General features: G+C 39.9%; 1 protein-coding gene and 1 long non-coding RNA gene across 2 annotated transcripts; one reads left to right on the forward strand and one right to left on the reverse strand.

Moving 5' to 3' along the window:
• Window positions 1-5,626: 5,626 nt before the first annotated feature.
• On the reverse strand, window positions 5,627-7,098 carry LOC148924317 (uncharacterized). The gene is made up of 3 exons (XR_016130172.1): window positions 6,824-7,098; window positions 6,574-6,730; window positions 5,627-5,770 (listed from the first exon to the last, which is right to left on the reverse strand). It is a non-coding gene; the product is annotated as an uncharacterized LOC148924317 (long non-coding RNA).
• Window positions 7,099-13,120: 6,022 nt separating this feature from the next.
• Window positions 13,121-15,932, forward strand: LOC125190662 (transcription factor UNE12-like). The gene is made up of 6 exons (XM_048088012.2): window positions 13,121-13,570; window positions 13,770-13,892; window positions 13,983-14,048; window positions 14,651-14,716; window positions 15,145-15,222; window positions 15,310-15,932. Exons 1-6 carry the CDS (start codon window positions 13,286-13,288, stop codon window positions 15,538-15,540), a joined length of 849 nt encoding a protein of 282 aa, XP_047943969.1. The 5' UTR covers window positions 13,121-13,285; the 3' UTR covers window positions 15,541-15,932.
• The last annotated feature ends 993 nt before the right edge of the window (window positions 15,933-16,925 follow it).

Here is a 16,925-nt window from a genome sequence, read left to right on the forward strand (position 1 = left end):
ATGGTGGGGCGAGGCCCCCATGATTGCTGCCCCTGACAACGATGAGTACCCAATCGAGTATCAGGCAGATGATGAAGCAACTCCGCTGATGAGGAGTCCGTTTGAGCACAGACAGTTCTTGGGGTTGCCTGGTGGACTACCCCCACCCGATGAGTTGGACACTGAATGGGATCGATGGGCAGCTGACATGAGACGATGGTTGGCATACTTTGAGGACGGCCTCACTATCGTTAGGGATGAGATACACCGTGAGGTTTGGGCAGTTCCGGACGCTGCGATACCTCATCCCGTGCCGGAGGTGTTACCAGGAGGGGCCGCAGATGACCCGATTGAGATCAGTAGCGACGATGGCTTTGAGGGGAGCTCGGGGCTGAGCTCTCTAGACTCGGATGGCGACTGGTAGAGTAGTGTTAGTTATGTACCATCAGCAACGGACCCTTTATGAGGCCGTCCTGATGCTAGTTGTTTTATCTTCTTTCTAGTCCCCTTGTGACGTGAAAACTATTTCTTCCTACGGTTTCACGATCTTTGGCTGTTGGTCGCTTAGATTTGGGACTTTCATATGTTTTGGTAAAATGATCAGTTATGTACAAAAGGTCCTCTCTAGAGGCAATTTTGGCTTGATATATATATATATATATATATATATATATATATATATATATATATATATGCAGATGTTCTATGCTTACGATCGTATCTTGTTTATATGTGATGTTATTATGCCTCTTGTTGGTTGCCTTCAATTAAAGTTATGTACAAGAGACCAACACGTGTTTCGTTTTTTTATTGTCTCAATAATAAATTCTTTTTTATAGAATGCCACCTAGGAGGGTAGGACGTCCTAGAGGACGGGGAAGGGGACGCGGTGGAAGAATGCCCCAAATTGTCGAACGAAATCATGAAGATTGGCGCGAAGTTACGCCACCACCTCCATCTCCATCTCCGCCTCCACCTTTACCTCCCCCGCCACCACTAATGCAAATTCCGAGGATTGAACGCAGGATTGAAGAAGTCTTTCTCCGACAGAATCCACCAACCTTTAACGGACTAGGCGACCCAGTCGAGGCTGAGACTTGGGTGCGTGCAATGGAACGGATATTCAACTTCTTGCAGTGCACAGATGGAGAACGTATGACGTGTGTGACCTTCCAATTGACTGGATCGGCTGATTTCTGGTGGGAGGCACGTAAGAAGACCATGACCCCAGGCCAGATTGCAAGCTTAACTTGGGAGCAGTTCAAGGCAGAAATGTATGATAAGTACATCCCTAAGAGTTACCGAAAGAAGAAGAAAGTGGAATTCTATCACCTTAAGCAGGGAAGGATGTCAGTAACAGAGTATGATAGGATTTTCTGCGAGATGTCCCGATATGCTCCAGAACAAGTCGACACTGATGAAAGGATTGCGGAGAAATTTTGTGCCGGTCTGAGGCACGAGATTAGGATGGCATTAGCTAGCCACGGGGGATTGACCTATCTGGAGTCCCTGAGCCGAGCTTTGGATATAGAGGCGGCAATGCCCACTGAACGGAGCACTCAGACTGTAGCTCCGGTACCTCCTCAGAACCACCCCCAAGGGTCCAAAGAAAAACGCAAATGGGAAGGTACCCGAGGTCCTCAACAACAGAAACGGCCATGGCAACCACAACCTCACCACCATGACGTTGGAAGACAAAATGCCCCAAATCCAATTGGGGGCTATCAATCAAATCCGAGACCGTGCCCCAAATGCAACAAGGTGCACACGGGAATCTGCAGAGCAGGGACAGACATTTGCTTCGTGTGTGGAAGGAATGGCCACTTTGCTAGGAACTGTCCGAACAAGACTTCTGGAGTAGGGGCAAGGTCGAACCAGCCAGTATATCGCACACAGTTGCAAGCAGTCCAGATGCAACCGTGGCAACCACCACAATTACTCCCTCCACCAAAACAGCGACATCCTCGGAGGCCGAGTCTCCCATCACAGGCACGTGCCTATGCTCTCAGACAGAAGAAGCCAGAAGGGGACCAAGGAAATCTAGCAGGTATGGCTATGCTCCTCGGTGTACCTGTCATTCTCTTATTTGATACTGGTGCATCGCACTCCTTCATATCAGCAACTTGCGTAGATACCTTAGAAATCCCAACGAATCAAGTTGAACATAGACTTAGGGTGTCTTCGCCTGTCGGAGGAATAATTGAAATTTTGTGCTTCTGCTCAAACCTAGAGGTTTCTTTTGGAGGACATCAGTTATTAGTCAACAACTTGAGTGTTATGCCCAAGTCCGACGTTGATATAATCCTTGGAATGGATTGGCTAGCTGAAAACTATGCCACTATCATGTGCAACCAACGACAAATCTCTTTTCACCCTCCCGGAAAGGACGCCACTAACTTTCATGGGGTTACCTTGGGTAAGCGGAAATCCATAATCTCCGCGCTACAAGCTGCAACGCTTGTACGAAAAGGCCACCCGGCCTATCTTGTCTACCTGAACGAAGAGAGAAAAGAAGAGAGGAAAATTGAAGATGTAGAAATAGTGCGAGAGTTCCCAGATGTGTTTCCCGACAATCTACCTGGCTTACCCCCGGATAGGCAATTGGAGTTCACCATCGATCTCGAACCCGGGTCTGCGCCAGTATCGAAAGCCCCATATCGGATGGCCCCGAAGGAATTGGAGGAATTGAAGATGCAACATCAAGAACTGATGGACTTGGGTTTCATCAGACCCAGTGTCTCACCGTGGGGAGCACCTGTACTTTTTGTGAAGAAGAAAGATGGGACGCTAAGAATGTGCATTGACTACCGGGAGTTGAACAAGCTAACTTTGAAGAACAAATATCCGTTGCCAAGAATTGATGACTTGTTCGACCAGCTCCGGGGAGCTAGTGTCTTCTCAAAGATGGATTTAAAGTCAGGCTACCACCAACTGAAGATTCGACAAGATGACATTCCAAAGATGGCTTTTCGAACGCGGTATGGTCACTACGAGTTTGTAGTGATGCCCTTCGGCTTGACAAATGCGCCTGCGGTATTCATGGATCTCATGAACCGAGTCTTCCACCCCTATCTTGACAAGTTCGTATTGGTATTCATAGACGATGTGCTCATCTACTCAAAGGACAAGAAAGAACACGAAGAACACCTGCGGATCACTCTGGAAACACTAAGGGCCGAGAAGCTATACGCCAAATTCAGCAAGTGTGAATTTTGGCTCAACGAGGTGAATTTCCTCGGTCATGTGGTGACTGCCGAAGGAATCCAAGTAGATCCAGCAAAGGTGGAGGCCGTGCAAAATTGGAAACCGCCTGGAATACCCAACGAGATACGAAGCTTCCTGGGATTGGCAGGTTATTATAGAAGATTCATCGAGGGCTTCTCAAAGATTGCAAGACCGATGACGCAACAACTCAAAAAGGGCACCAAAGTTTCGTGGACCCCAGAATGTGCAGAAAGTTTTGAGTTACTAAAGAAGAAATTGACCACCGCGCCAGTTCTGGCCGTCCCCGATCCAACGGTAGACTATGTGGTGTACACTGACGCATCAAAAAGTGGGTTGGGCTGCGTCCTCATGCAAAATGGCAGGGTGATAGCTTATGCATCACGACAGCTCAGACTGCACGAGCTTAATTATCCTACCCATGATTTGGAGTTAGCCGCAGTAGTGCACGCACTAAAGATTTGGAGGCACCATCTCTACGGAGTTCGGTGTGAGATTTTCACGGACCATAAAAGCCTCAAGTATTTCTTCGAACAAAAGGACTTGAACATGAGACAGAGGAGATGGTTGGAGCTAGTGAAAGATTATGATTGCGGCATCAACTACCATCCCGGCAAGGCCAATGTGGTGGCCGATGCCTTAAGCCGAAAGACTCAGCACTTGACAGCCATGTTCACCCACGAGGAGGAACTACTACGAGAATTTGGCAAGCTCAACATGGAAATGATAAGTGCCCCAGAAACGGTAGAAGCAAGGATTGCTACTCTAGTGGTGGAGCCAGATTTGAGGTAGCGTATCATCGCTGCACAGAGACAGGACGAAGGTCTGGAAAAGATACGAGCAAAGGTGAGGATTGACGGACATGAGACCTATCACGAGGAGGCGGACAACGCCCTCACTTTCGGAGGGAGGCTGTGTGTGCCCCAGGATGAGAAACTGAGAGATTAAATCTTGAGCGAAGCTCATGACACACCTTACACCGCACACCCTGGAAGTACCAAGATGTATCAAGACTTAAAGCGGAAATTTTGGTGGGATGGCATGAAAAGAAGTATAGTATCATTCGTGGAAAAATGTTTGGCGTGTCAACAAGTCAAGGCTCTACATCAGCGACCGTACGGGAAACTGCAACCCTTATAAATTCCTGAATGGAAATGGGAACACATAACCATGGATTTTGTGACGGGCTTGCCAAAGACCAAGCGAGGAAACACTGCAATCTGGGTGATCGTGGATCGCCTTACTAAAAGTGCCCACTTCCTACCAGTTCCAATCACTTATGGATCTGAAAGGCTGTCTCAACTTTATGTGCGAGAAATCGTACGCTTACATGGTATCCCAGCCTCAATCACGTCAGATCGAGATGCAAAATTCACTTCAAATTTCTGGAAGAGCCTGCAAGAAGAACTGGGTACGAAGTTAAATTTCAGTACCGCGTTCCACCCACAGTCTGATGGGCAATCGGAAAGAACGATCCAAACGCTGGAGGATATGCTCCGAGCCGTCATACTTGACAGGGGAGGAAGTTGGGAGACAATTCTACCCTTGATAGAATTCGCCTACAACAACAGCTACCAGGCGACCATTGATATGGCACCCTACGAAGCGCTATATGGGAGGAAGTGCAGATCACCACTATACTGGGACGAGGTTGGCGAAAGGAAGATGCTGGGCCCCGAAGTAGTCAACGAAATGGTTGAAATCGTGCGGCAGATCAAAGGAAGAATCAAGGAAGCACAAGACAGACAAAAGTCCTATGCAGATGCTCGACGGACCGACCTGCAGTTCAAGGTAGGAGACAAGGTCTTCTTGAAGGTGTCTCCTTCTAAAGGGATAATACGTTTTGGGGTGAAGGGGAAGCTTAGGCCTCGTTTCATTGGCCCCTACGAAATCCTGGAGGAAATTGGACCCGTCGCATATCGTTTGGCGCTGCCACCAAGTTTCGGAAGCGTGCACAATGTCTTCCATGTTTCGCAGCTGCGGAAATATGTGTACGACCCGAAACATGTGATCCACCATGAAGAGATGATGTTAAACCCGGACTTGAGTTACGAGGAGAAGCCAGAAGCAATCCTAGACCGGAAGGTGCAACAACTAAGGACAAAATCTATCACTTCGGTGAAGGTCTTGTGGAAGCATCATGGATACGAAGAAGCTACATGGGAGCTGGAAGACGAGATGAAAGAAAAATACCCGAAACTATTTGAATAGACCCTTATAAATTTCGGGACGTAATTTTTGGTAAGGGGGAAAGAATGTAACACCCCGACTTTTTACCCTAAGGCTTAGAACATCGATCTATATATATATATATAAGTTTTGCGTCTAAATTTTCTTATCATTACTTCTTGTTATGATTAATCGTTGTGAAGTATATTTTTTTTTAGTAATGAACAAAAATAGTAATAGTCAATATAAATGTTGCTCTAATAAAAGTCCGTTTGTGAAGACCGAGTTTCAAATAAAAGTCCGTACACGAGTTCAACGTTTAAGTAAATATTAATTAAAAATAAAATACGCTCCATGCCCTCCGGATCTTGCGCAATAGCCACGTCTTGAACCCCGATACCTACACGAATGGATAAGAAGCACGTTAAATCAAGACGAGACAATCGACGAAATCAAATCACATCAAACACGCAAATCAAACGACGGCTCACGTTTTCCAAACGACGGCTCACGTCTTTTTAAGTGACGAGACATAATATTCTTACCAATTATAGTAATTTGAAAGATTGATTAGCCACCTTGCCTCTTATGGCAAAGAGTCCATAACTCTTGGGCAATACCCCTCCACCCATGAATCAAGCTTATGACCAAGCATTCCTATGCACCCATTTCCCTTATAAATACCACTCCATCTTCCCTCTTGATCCTTTTGTTCAACCATGAAAATTCTCTAATCAAAATTCTATCAAGATGAGGATGCATATAAGTGTTTGAAGAAGAGGAGTCAAATTTCCTACACACTACCATTCTTCTTCTTCTCCTTTTCTCAAGGTGAATTCTCCTAACAATTGTTTTTCCTACTACATTGTCATTTTCATATTAAAATTAGTAAAGCATGAACATTTGAAGCCTCCCATGTCAAATACCAATTCTATACCACTTCCTTCACCCTCTTTAACATTTAGAACTTTTTCGTCGAACTTAAAACCACAACTAGAGCTTGATCATTGAGGAATAAAGTGCTTAATACTCAAACCATGTTATTATGCCTCTTCCCTAATGATTTTCATATCAAATATGCATATGACTTTCTAGAATGGAATTGCCCTAACTATAGAAAACTTAGACAAAGAAAACAATTAAGCAATGCCTAAACTATTAGAGATCTACTTTGCACAATAATAACGATCTTGGAAAGCTTACCTCGTGAGTGAAGAAGCTGTCGGACCTCGGAGAAACTGCCCGGCAGTGGCCCACCGGCTGCGGCGGCAGACCGGCGGCGGCGGTAGTCCGGCGACTTTCCGGCGGTTGTCCGACTTTTCACCACGAAATTAATCCCTTTTTCACGATCTATCCGAATCTTCACATTTCAAGACTTAATTGTTAGTCCTAAGCCTTCGATTTAAGAAAATAAAGAAGAAGAGAAAGAAGGAGAAATGGGGGAAATTCCTACCTCTCTCGGTCAACGGCGATGAGATCGCCGTGTACCCGGCGGCGACGGCGGCAGCGGCCCACCAGCGACGGCAGCAGCGGCCCGGCGGCGACGGCGGAGGTGGCGGTTCGCGCCGGCAGAGAGAGAGAGGCCGCGAGGCAGAGAGAGAGAGACCGAGGGAGAGAGGAGGGGCGCGGCCGGCGGCCGGCGTCGCTCGCCGGCGACGCCAAAACCGCCGGCAGAGAAGTGGCGAGAGAGTGAGATGTTGGGGAGAGGGGAGAAATGTTTTTTTTGAAATAAGAAGAAAGAAGGGAGGCTAGTTTCTTTTAGTGCTTTTAGGGCAACACTTTTGGGCCTCTCCTTTGGGCCAAGTAATTAATTTAGTAAGATGGTCTCTTATTTATTATGGGCCGAGAATTTAGAGGGAATGAGAATTTTGGGCTTTGAAGCTTAAGTAATAAAATAAATCCTTATCTATTAATTTTGGTTTACTAGTTCTTAATTTGTTTGAAGCTTTTAAATAATTAATCTTATGATAAATTAATGTCTTGCCCTCCTTAATTAATTAATTAAACTTCTTGAAGATAAGAATGTATGGATTTAATGAACCATCTCCCAAGTAATAAATTTTAATAGAGATCCACTTTTTAAGTGGAATGAAGTTATCTTGATCGAACCCCGAACGTAGGACGCATACTACATGTAGGATCATTTCATGTCATGCACCTTATGTATGTTCATAAAACTAATTTAAATCATTATACTCTTTCAAGAAGGGCGTGTTCGCGGAGTTTGATTACCCAAAGTCGGGCTTTTGTAGAGTTTACTTGGAAGCTTTGAGGTGGGCTTTATATCCAACACATTAAGTGTGGATAAAATTTATCAAATATATGAAATTATTTTTGTTTGATAAAATTGCACTTACTTTTTTATTTAAAATGTTATCGTGCCATAAATTATTTATTTTATGATGCCTATCTGCTTGGCGATGCCAAATGAATGAATGAATGAAACGAATTCGGCTCCAATAGGACCAAGATCCTATTCGAGTTAGTGTGCACAAAGGAATGGACCGTGAGTCATCGTAAGGGTTGGCCGGTCAATGTGATCGTGGAAGGTGGCCACCTTCCTGACACAGAATGAACCATCAGATATGGCGGATTGCTGGAATGAACTTAGCCTGATCAGGCGAATTTTATGAAAATGAACTTAGTAAGCTCGGGCCTTTAAGAAAAACCCCCGTGTGTTACTGTGATGGCATGATAATAACTTTTTCTTATATGTGTATCTTTCGGCAATGTGTTCACTGAGTACCCCGTACTCAGCCCTGCATGTATTTCTAAATGTGCAGGTTGAGCAAGTGATGAAATGGTGGCTGAGTGGAGTTGAGGTCGTCTCATCTCTTTTGTAGAATTTTCGTGGCATGTGTCTTCATACACATGACCATGTGGTTACAACTCCTTCCGCTGTGCTTTTGTCGTAGTATTTTGTAGTAGATGGGTCATAGGAAAAACGATCAGTAATGAGTGATCTGTGATAAACACTCTTTCAAATTCCCATGATCTTTGTTGTCTTATGAACATCTCTCATCTTATGAAGAAATATTTGTGTCTTATCATTAATTCTTTCACCCATTTCTACCCCCTCTTCTTAATTCCCTCCCCTAGTCATGATTTACCGAGCAATGCTATCCTTAGCAAAGCGCGGTCGTGACAGGGTAATATCGTCATTATGTTATCATATGATAATTTTCGTGACTGTTTTTTTATATCAACATTGTGTATTACAAATATCAACAATATGACATTGGAATATCAACACATTTTTATTGAGATTGGACATGCATAATATTGAGATTTTGCCTACAATATATTGAGATTTTTTGTTGCATTTGTTGAAAATAGCTGCTTATCAACATGTACGAAAATTGAAATATAATTTATCAAATTTCATCACCCGAACATCGTCGGAACATATGCAATTGAGATCTCGTTGGAATCCTTATTAAATTATCTTTAATTTGATATTTTTTTTGCGAAAAAATAATTTAAATTGAGAGAGTTACGTAAATTTAAAGATTTGAGATGATTTTGAGGAGAGAGAAAGTAGTTAGTTATAATTACTACATATATGATTTGACATTAATACCCTTTAATTTAATTAATAATTATTTAAATTTAAAATATATTACACTTGGCATCATATTAACCACAAGATCTTCTAATCTAATGGTTAAAAATTGGTCTCAATTTGAGATTGGTAATTAGTTAGCAATTGATTACCTCCCTATGATATAATATACTAAATTAATAGGATAAAAATATATAATAATATATTTAAAATATAATTCGGTTTTTCGGTTTTTCGATTTTTTTTCGCCCAAACCGAACCGAACCGAAAAACTGAAATTTTTGTATTTTTAAAACCGAACCGAACCGAACCGAAAAACCGAAAAAACCGAACCGAATTTTAAAAAATTTCAGTTTGGTTCGGTTCGGATATTCGGTTTTCGGTTATTTTGCTCACCCCTACTTGTAAACTATACGTGTACACTTACATTTGTGAACATGTATATTATCACTTTTCCTAAGTATTGGTAAATATTATTTTAGGAAAAAATATAAGATATATAAATATAAAAGGAGATTAGCTTTGGCCGCAATATATGATATATATTTCTTAGAGAGTCGGTTAGACCTCCAAAAGGGAAAAGTAGTAAATTAGCAGTGAGAGTATGCTGGAGTAGAAACATATAAAAATAAATTGATAGAAAGAGGAACTAATCCAACGCAATATTTATATGAGATTGAAAATTGTAAATCAGGAGAAGGAATCGGGGGTTTGATCAAATTATCTATGTTAAGTAGATATGTATAAATCATACTTTTAATTTTACATGTGTTATATGATTAATTACTATGTATTGAATTTGAATTAGTAATTGAAATATATTGTTTGAAATTAGTATGGATATGTTTTAGATATTATGTTAGAAGTATTTAGTGGAATATGATGTAACACCCCAACTTTTCTTATCCTTTTAGTTGTTCTCGAAAGGATGTAAATTTTCTTGCCGAATCAAATTTTTGTTTACTTTCAACACTTAAATGAGTATTAAACGTAGTATAAATGATCAAGAGGGGTTTAAAATTTCGTTTACAATTTGGAATAACACCGTGTATTAAATATTAATGAAATTATCTTAAGTTATAAGCTTTGGGCCTAAAAATATAAAAGACATGTTGGGCCTAAGAAATTGCAAAATTTAATCACAGTATTTTAGTCTGAGCCCACTTGGAACCCCATCTCATCATTCTTCTATACGACCACTTGTAAGTTTTCTCTTCCTATAGAATGTTACTTCAACCTCCTCCTTCCACCTCCTACTTGTACTTCGTGTATATGTTAATTCACCGATCAATATCCCTTTAAATCTCCCAGCAAATATGCACGATTCATACATGTCTCTTTTCCATTTCCTCTTCCAAATTTACAAACGAAATTCAAGTAAAGAAACGAGGGAATGAGCAGAGAATTTCCAAGGGAGTTTATAAGACTTTCCCATAAAGTCGGAGCGAGAAATTCAAGTTAGTAGAGCTTAATAATAAATTAATGAATTGTCGTGTTATACTTATCCATATTGGTTTTTAGTCAAAAAGCAAACTTCATATTGTGGAACATGACCCACTTTCAGTATGGAGTCAAAAGGCATTATAAGTTTTTGACATTTGTTTATGGTGTGTGGTGATCATTTTTGACATGGTAAAATAGTCCACCACTTTGACTCTTTTTAGTCTTTGACAATGACTTTCATGAAACTCTTGTTTGCCTTTGACAACAAGACGTTAATTACATTAGACAAATAATAACAAAATTAATTATTTGTATTAACATATTTAATTTTAAAGTTTCTATATCAAAGTCAATAATTTAACAATTTTATTTGAAGTAATAGTTTGACAAGATTCAAACGCTCATCTAGATGAAAAATCAAGGCCAGTACATTTTAAGTGATGGCTTAAGCTATTAATTCTCCAAATATAGTAAGAGCATCCAGCATGGATGCCTTCCGGCCACGCTATAAATCTCTGCCACATTATCATTTTTCTTTTATTATGCATCAGGCCACAACTTTCACAATGTAATGTCTTCTTTCTACGCCCTACCTCACCTCATACATTATTTTGCATTGTTCATTATATTAGTAAATACTACTCCCTCCGTCCCATAAAAGTTGAGACAAAACTTTTGGGCACGGAGATTAAGAATTTATATTAAATAAATAGGAGAGATGAAAAAAGTAGGAAAGATAAGAGAGAGTAAAGTAAATGATGGAATAAAGTAAGAGTGATTAGATGTTTTGTCTTTAGTTAAAAAAGGAAATGACTCAACTTTGTTGGGACGGACTAAAAAGGAATACGACTCAATTTTTATGGGACGGAGGGAGTATTAAAATGCGATTAAACAATAAATAATATATAGCGCGAAATTACTTCATTAAAAATGACAAATACTTAATAAATTAAAATTTTAAAAATATTTAGAAATTAGAATTTAAAAATACTACAACACTGGAAAAAGGTTGGTGCACATCCAAACTTCTTTGATTAGTTTTTTTAGATGTTGGCGTGGATTTGTTGTTCGCGCATAGAAGTAGGGCAGGCTGCAAACTCATTTCCAATTTCTTTAGAGATGGGCAGGCAGTGCATCTACGTCAATTCCATGGCTTGATCGAGAACTGTATTTTCATCCAACGTTGGATTCATATTTTTTAGATGCTGAAAGATGTGTATATATAGAATTTGAGATTTATGTAATAAAACCACCCTACCCCTACCCATCTCCAAACCTGTCATGGATCTCCTCGCACAACGAGCGTGTGCCCTTCTCAGGCCTGTCGCCATACCAATCCATAGGCACCCATCCTTCGCCATCCTCCATGCGTTGCAACTCAACCTGTTTTTCCGTGAGGATGCTCTGCTTATTATTAGAAGTCCAGGTTTACCATTTCAATCCGTCCGCAATTAGGAGTCTCGGTACACTTTTATTGTAAATGGTAGGTAGACTCTATATTTCGTTATCTTATTCCACTCACATTTTATTATAAAATTAATACTCTCTCTGTCCCACCTTAAGCAAGTCATTTTTCTTTTTGAGATGTCCCGTCATAAGTGAGCTATTTCCATTTTAAACAAATAAGCATCTCTTTCTTTTCAACCATCTACTTTTCTCTTTCACTTACTTTTCTCTCTCCACTTTAACTCTTTAAATATCAATTTCTTAAATCTTGTGACAAAAGAAGTGGCTCGCTTATAGCGAGACGAATGGAGTATATAAATATTGGTCACACATTCCATTATCTTTTTCCATCCACTTCCTTTCATACTCCCTCTGTCCGCCATTTTCTCATTTGAGTTCGGCACGAGTTTTAAGAAATACACCCTATGTCCTATTAGAAATGAAACATATTCCTTTTTGGTCTGTCCATTAAAAATGAAACGTTTCTAAAAATGGAAACAATACTCTGTCTACTTCTTATTCTCTCTTACTTTACTCTCTCTTCATTAACTCACAAAACAACACTACATAAAATTCTGTGCCGAAAAGCAAATGTTGCATATTTAACGGGACGGAAGGTGTATAAGAGATAGTGAGTGTGAAAAGATAGTAAAATGTATGATCCATTTTTATATATTACTCCAGATTTCTCAACTAAGATAAGTCAAAACTTTAGGGCACATAAATTAAGAAATTATGTTAAAAAACAGGAGAGAGAAATAAAATAGAAAATATAAAGAGAGAGTAAATTAGATGGTGGAATAAAATAAGAGTAATTGGATGTTTTATTTTTATTAAAAAAAATGACTCAATTTAATTGAAACATCTCAAAAAGAAATACTCCCTCCGTCCCAAGATAAGTGACTTGTATTCCTTTTTGGGGTGTCCCACTATAAGTGACCTATTTCCATTTTTAGCAAAAAGTCATCTCTCTTACTTACTTTATTTCTCTTCTCTTCTTTATTTTTCTCTCTCTCATACTTTACTCTCTCCACTTTAACTTATTTAAATATCATTCCTTAAATCTCATGTCCAAAAGAAGTAGATCACTCTTGGGACAGAGGGAGTACAGCTCAATCCAATTGGGATTACAATAGAAAGGAGTAAAGTTTGTTGTTGATGGGACTTTAAACACATAATCTCATTCTAAATACTACAAACTCTATTAACACTCCACCGTAACGTCATTTTTAAAGGAGTAAATGGTAAAGATGTAAATTTAGATAAAAGTAGAACCAGTTTGAGAAGTCTGAATCCTTTTTAAAACGAACAAAGAAGCTCGCCTTTACCATTGCTCTCCATCTCTCTCGCACACACAATTTGCACATACATATATACACAGAGAGATAGAGAGATAGATATATATAGCCAGCAGAAGTGGTGCGGCGAACAGTGAATTCCAGTACCTTCAATCTCAATTCCATCATGTCGAGCAATCCAGGCGAAGCCCCCTCCGACGACTTCCTCGAGCAGATTTTAGGGTTTCAAAACTACGCCGACGCTAGTTTGGTCGGAAACGAAGGTCCTTCACCTACAATGATGCTGCAGCTCGGCTCGGCTCATTTAAATGGCGTCGACGCCCTCGGCGGCGGTTTTCCGCTGGGGCTGAGCTTGGATCAGGGCAAGGGAGGCTACAGCGACGCGTCCGGCAGCGGGAAGAGGCTCCACCGCGATGATTTTGTCGATTCCCGCGCTCCTGCCATCAAAGGGGTAAATTCCTCAACAATTTAATTCAGCTTATCATTAATTTAATTATGCTGTTTAGTTAACTGAATTTGTAATTTAGTTATGAAAATCATGTTTGCTTTGAAGAATACACCTGATTGATTTTTCCTGATTGATCTGTTTGAAATTGCGGTGCCATTTCTGTATTAATGTATAAAGTAATGCTAATTTATCATTTTATTAGGGTTTTCATGGACAGCCGATGATGAACAACACTGTACAGGCGGCGCCCCATCCGCCTGGAATTCGTCCTAGGGTACGGGCTAGACGAGGCCAAGCGACTGATCCACACAGTATAGCTGAAAGGGTATGCTTAGTAGTTTTAGGAGATCACCTTTTTTCAGGATACAAGTGCCTATTTTAGAACTTCATTAACATTATTTTTTTCTCGTTCTAGTTGCGGAGAGAGAGAATAGCTGAAAGAATAAGAGCGTTGCAGGATTTGGTTCCCAGTGTCAACAAGGTCTGCATCCTAGTACTAGAATTTTTATGCTTTTTTTTTCGGTCGAAGAAAATGAATGAACCTCTTAGTTTAGATGTCTTACTCTACTTGTTTTATTACAGGAGGCTATGATGAAATTTTCTTTCCCCTCTTTGTCTGTTCATCGTTTCAACTTTAACTTGTAGTGTTGCGTAGCCATTAACATCAAGTTGTCTCTAGCTTACGCTTTTGCTTGCCATCGTTCTCTTGTATCCAACCCATTTACATAGTGATGGTTAGCATACGATGATTCTCACCCAGGCTTTTTAGATGCAGAATGTGTGGATTGAAGTATATAATTCTACAATCCTACTTTTGTTTATGTACATGCCAAATGTTCTCACTTCTCATCTTGTTTTGTTTTACCTAGTTATTTGATAATGATTTTTTCCAATAGCATCTTTTTTCCCTCTTGGTCTGTAATACATTACTTTCTATTGGATTACTTTTAGATGCATTTCTTTGGAGCCAAACCTTATATATTAGTACAATCGTAGCAATTATACCTCCAAAAAAGTTATGGATTTTACTTTTGTTAAGGAGGTTCTTATGCATACTCTAATTGAAATTCTTATCGTATGCAGACAGACAGAGCAGCTATGCTTGATGAAATTGTGGATTACGTCAAGTTCTTAAGGCTCCAAGTGAAGGTAAACACTGATCAAACCCCATTCAATATTAGTAAGTTAAGATGAAAATACAGATAACCTGTCAGTGTTTTAAGATCATGTTTTGCATTAACAAAATAGGGTTTGTGAGATTTTAAGCGTGCAAGAATAGTTAAATGCAATATTTCCTGGCATTTGTATAATAGCTGTGATAATTAAAGAATTGACGCCCGGCTCCATTATTGTTATGAAAATAGCAAATGATAAAATTGTTTTCATAATGTGGTTGTTTAAAAAACTTCATGCAATGAAGATTAAAGCATTCCTTACGAAAATGATCCTCATGATAAAATGAAAAGGTTCAATGTTCGACTGATGGTGTTGCTGACTTCCCTTTCCATGTAACCTCAAGTGTCAACTCTTAAGGTTTTTCTTGTAACTTATTTTTATTAGCAACACTCTTCTTACAGGTGTTGAGCATGAGTAGATTAGGAGGAGCTGGTGCAGTGGCACCGCTTGTGACAGACATCCCAATATCATCAGTAGAGGTAACATCGATAATGGGTTGAAAAAGCTAGATTTACTAAGGACCTAGCCTTTTCATATCTTACATTTGGTTTGTGTGACTTTTGAAGGAAGAATGCAGTGACGGTGGAAGAACTCAGCCAGCTTGGGATAAATGGTCAAATGATGGCACAGAGAGGCAGGTAGCAAAGCTTATGGAAGAAAATGTTGGGGCTGCAATGCAGTTTCTTCAATCCAAGGCGCTATGTATCATGCCAATATCCCTTGCTTCGGCTATCTACAACACACAACCTCCGGACACTTCCTTCCTAGTGAAACCCGAAGCTGAACCCCCATCCTAATCCCGAGCTAGCCAAGAATCTTAGTCAGATCACACGGACCAATCTTTCCCTCACCTTGTTTCTGCCTCGACGAAAATCGCTGAAATGTCAGCCGCCTAGTTGGAAGAGAGAGCAAAGTCAACCTCTCTTGATGTTCTAATTTTGCTATCAATGGTGGAATGACTAAAGCACCTTTTTCTAGTGGGGTTGGTAGTGCACCCATGGGCCCTTCAAAGGTATGAATGTGTAAATTGTTTTAGAGTGGTGTTATTTTCAGTGCTTAGTGGAAATGGATACTTACATTAGATAATGGTTTACTTTTTGCCCTAGTGTTTTGAAATCAATTCTTGTAGCATTTGACCTTTTCTAGTTTGGTTCTAAAAAGCAATCTGACTTGTTTTCTTGTTCTACTATGTCATTAATGTGTTTTGCTTTGTCTACTTATTAAATTAGACTTGCAGCAACTGGAAATGTGATTTTGTATGATATGTTTTAACTACCACACTATGCGTAGATAGGTTCTTTTATTTTGAACTTTTTATGATTGTCTAATTTAGCTTTCATTTGTTTCCGTTGTGTCATTTTGCATAGATAGGTCCCCGACAACCACACAAAAATTTGATATACTTTTGATATACTTTTTATTAGCACTAAGATATGATTAGGGTTTAGATTTGAACACAAATATAAAGGGGCGAAAGAGTTTTCAAATAGTCGATAATTTTGAGCATCCGCATGACTGACTTGTTTGGCCACTGTCCCATCCCATTGGGAGGGGACAGCAATGGGTCGTTGTTGCATGCTTCTCGTCCCGAAGGGCTGCTCGGGAATGAGGGCTTATTTAGATCTGGTGGGACCATGTGCCCCCGCCATGTGCCGCGAGCCTACCGTGGGTGTCAGTATGTGGCTGTTGATTTTTTTTTTTTTTAAATCTCGCTTCTCCAGATATAATTATTTGTTACTCCATCGGTCCTAAGGAAGATGGCCCTTCCTTAGGCAACATGAGATTTTATGCGGTTTTATTTTGTGTGTTAAGTGGAGAGAATAAAGTAAGAGAGATGAAATAAAGTAGAGATAAGAGTTTCTATTTTTAGTAATAGGTCAATCTTAGGTGAGATAAACTAAAAGTGAAAGTGAGTCATCTTCGGTGGGACAGAAGGAGTACTATTTCCTCTTGTTTTTCATTTTTTTATTCCCAAATTATCCCAAAAACATCAATAAATATCTCATTCATCACCAAACTCTAAATTTTCTTATCTCACTAATTTTTTTTAATTCAAACAGTGCAAATCCAAAATATCTATGAACGAAAGTAGTAGCTTGAAAATCCACACCATTAATAAAAATATCATTTCGGGAAGTTTCTTCATAGTTGAGTTGTTTCCAAATATGGTAGTTTTTTTTTC

Source organism: Salvia hispanica, chromosome 5, assembly GCF_029641045.1.
Source record: "Salvia hispanica isolate PSC_SH4W2 chromosome 5, Shi_PSC_v1, whole genome shotgun sequence".
NCBI classification, from domain to species: Eukaryota; Viridiplantae; Streptophyta; class Magnoliopsida; order Lamiales; family Lamiaceae; genus Salvia; species Salvia hispanica.

Excerpts from the sequence above, each read along its gene's own strand:
- LOC125190662 (XM_048088012.2), top strand. The coding sequence starts at position 13,286 with ATGTCGAGCAATCCAGGCGAAGCCCCCTCCGACGACTTCCTCGAGCAG. Across the intron at positions 13,571-13,769 it reads GCGCTCCTGCCATCAAAGGG|GGTTTTCATGGACAGCCGAT; the intron begins GTAAATTCCTCA and ends TCATTTTATTAG. Across the intron at positions 14,049-14,650 it reads TGGTTCCCAGTGTCAACAAG|ACAGACAGAGCAGCTATGCT; the intron begins GTCTGCATCCTA and ends TATCGTATGCAG.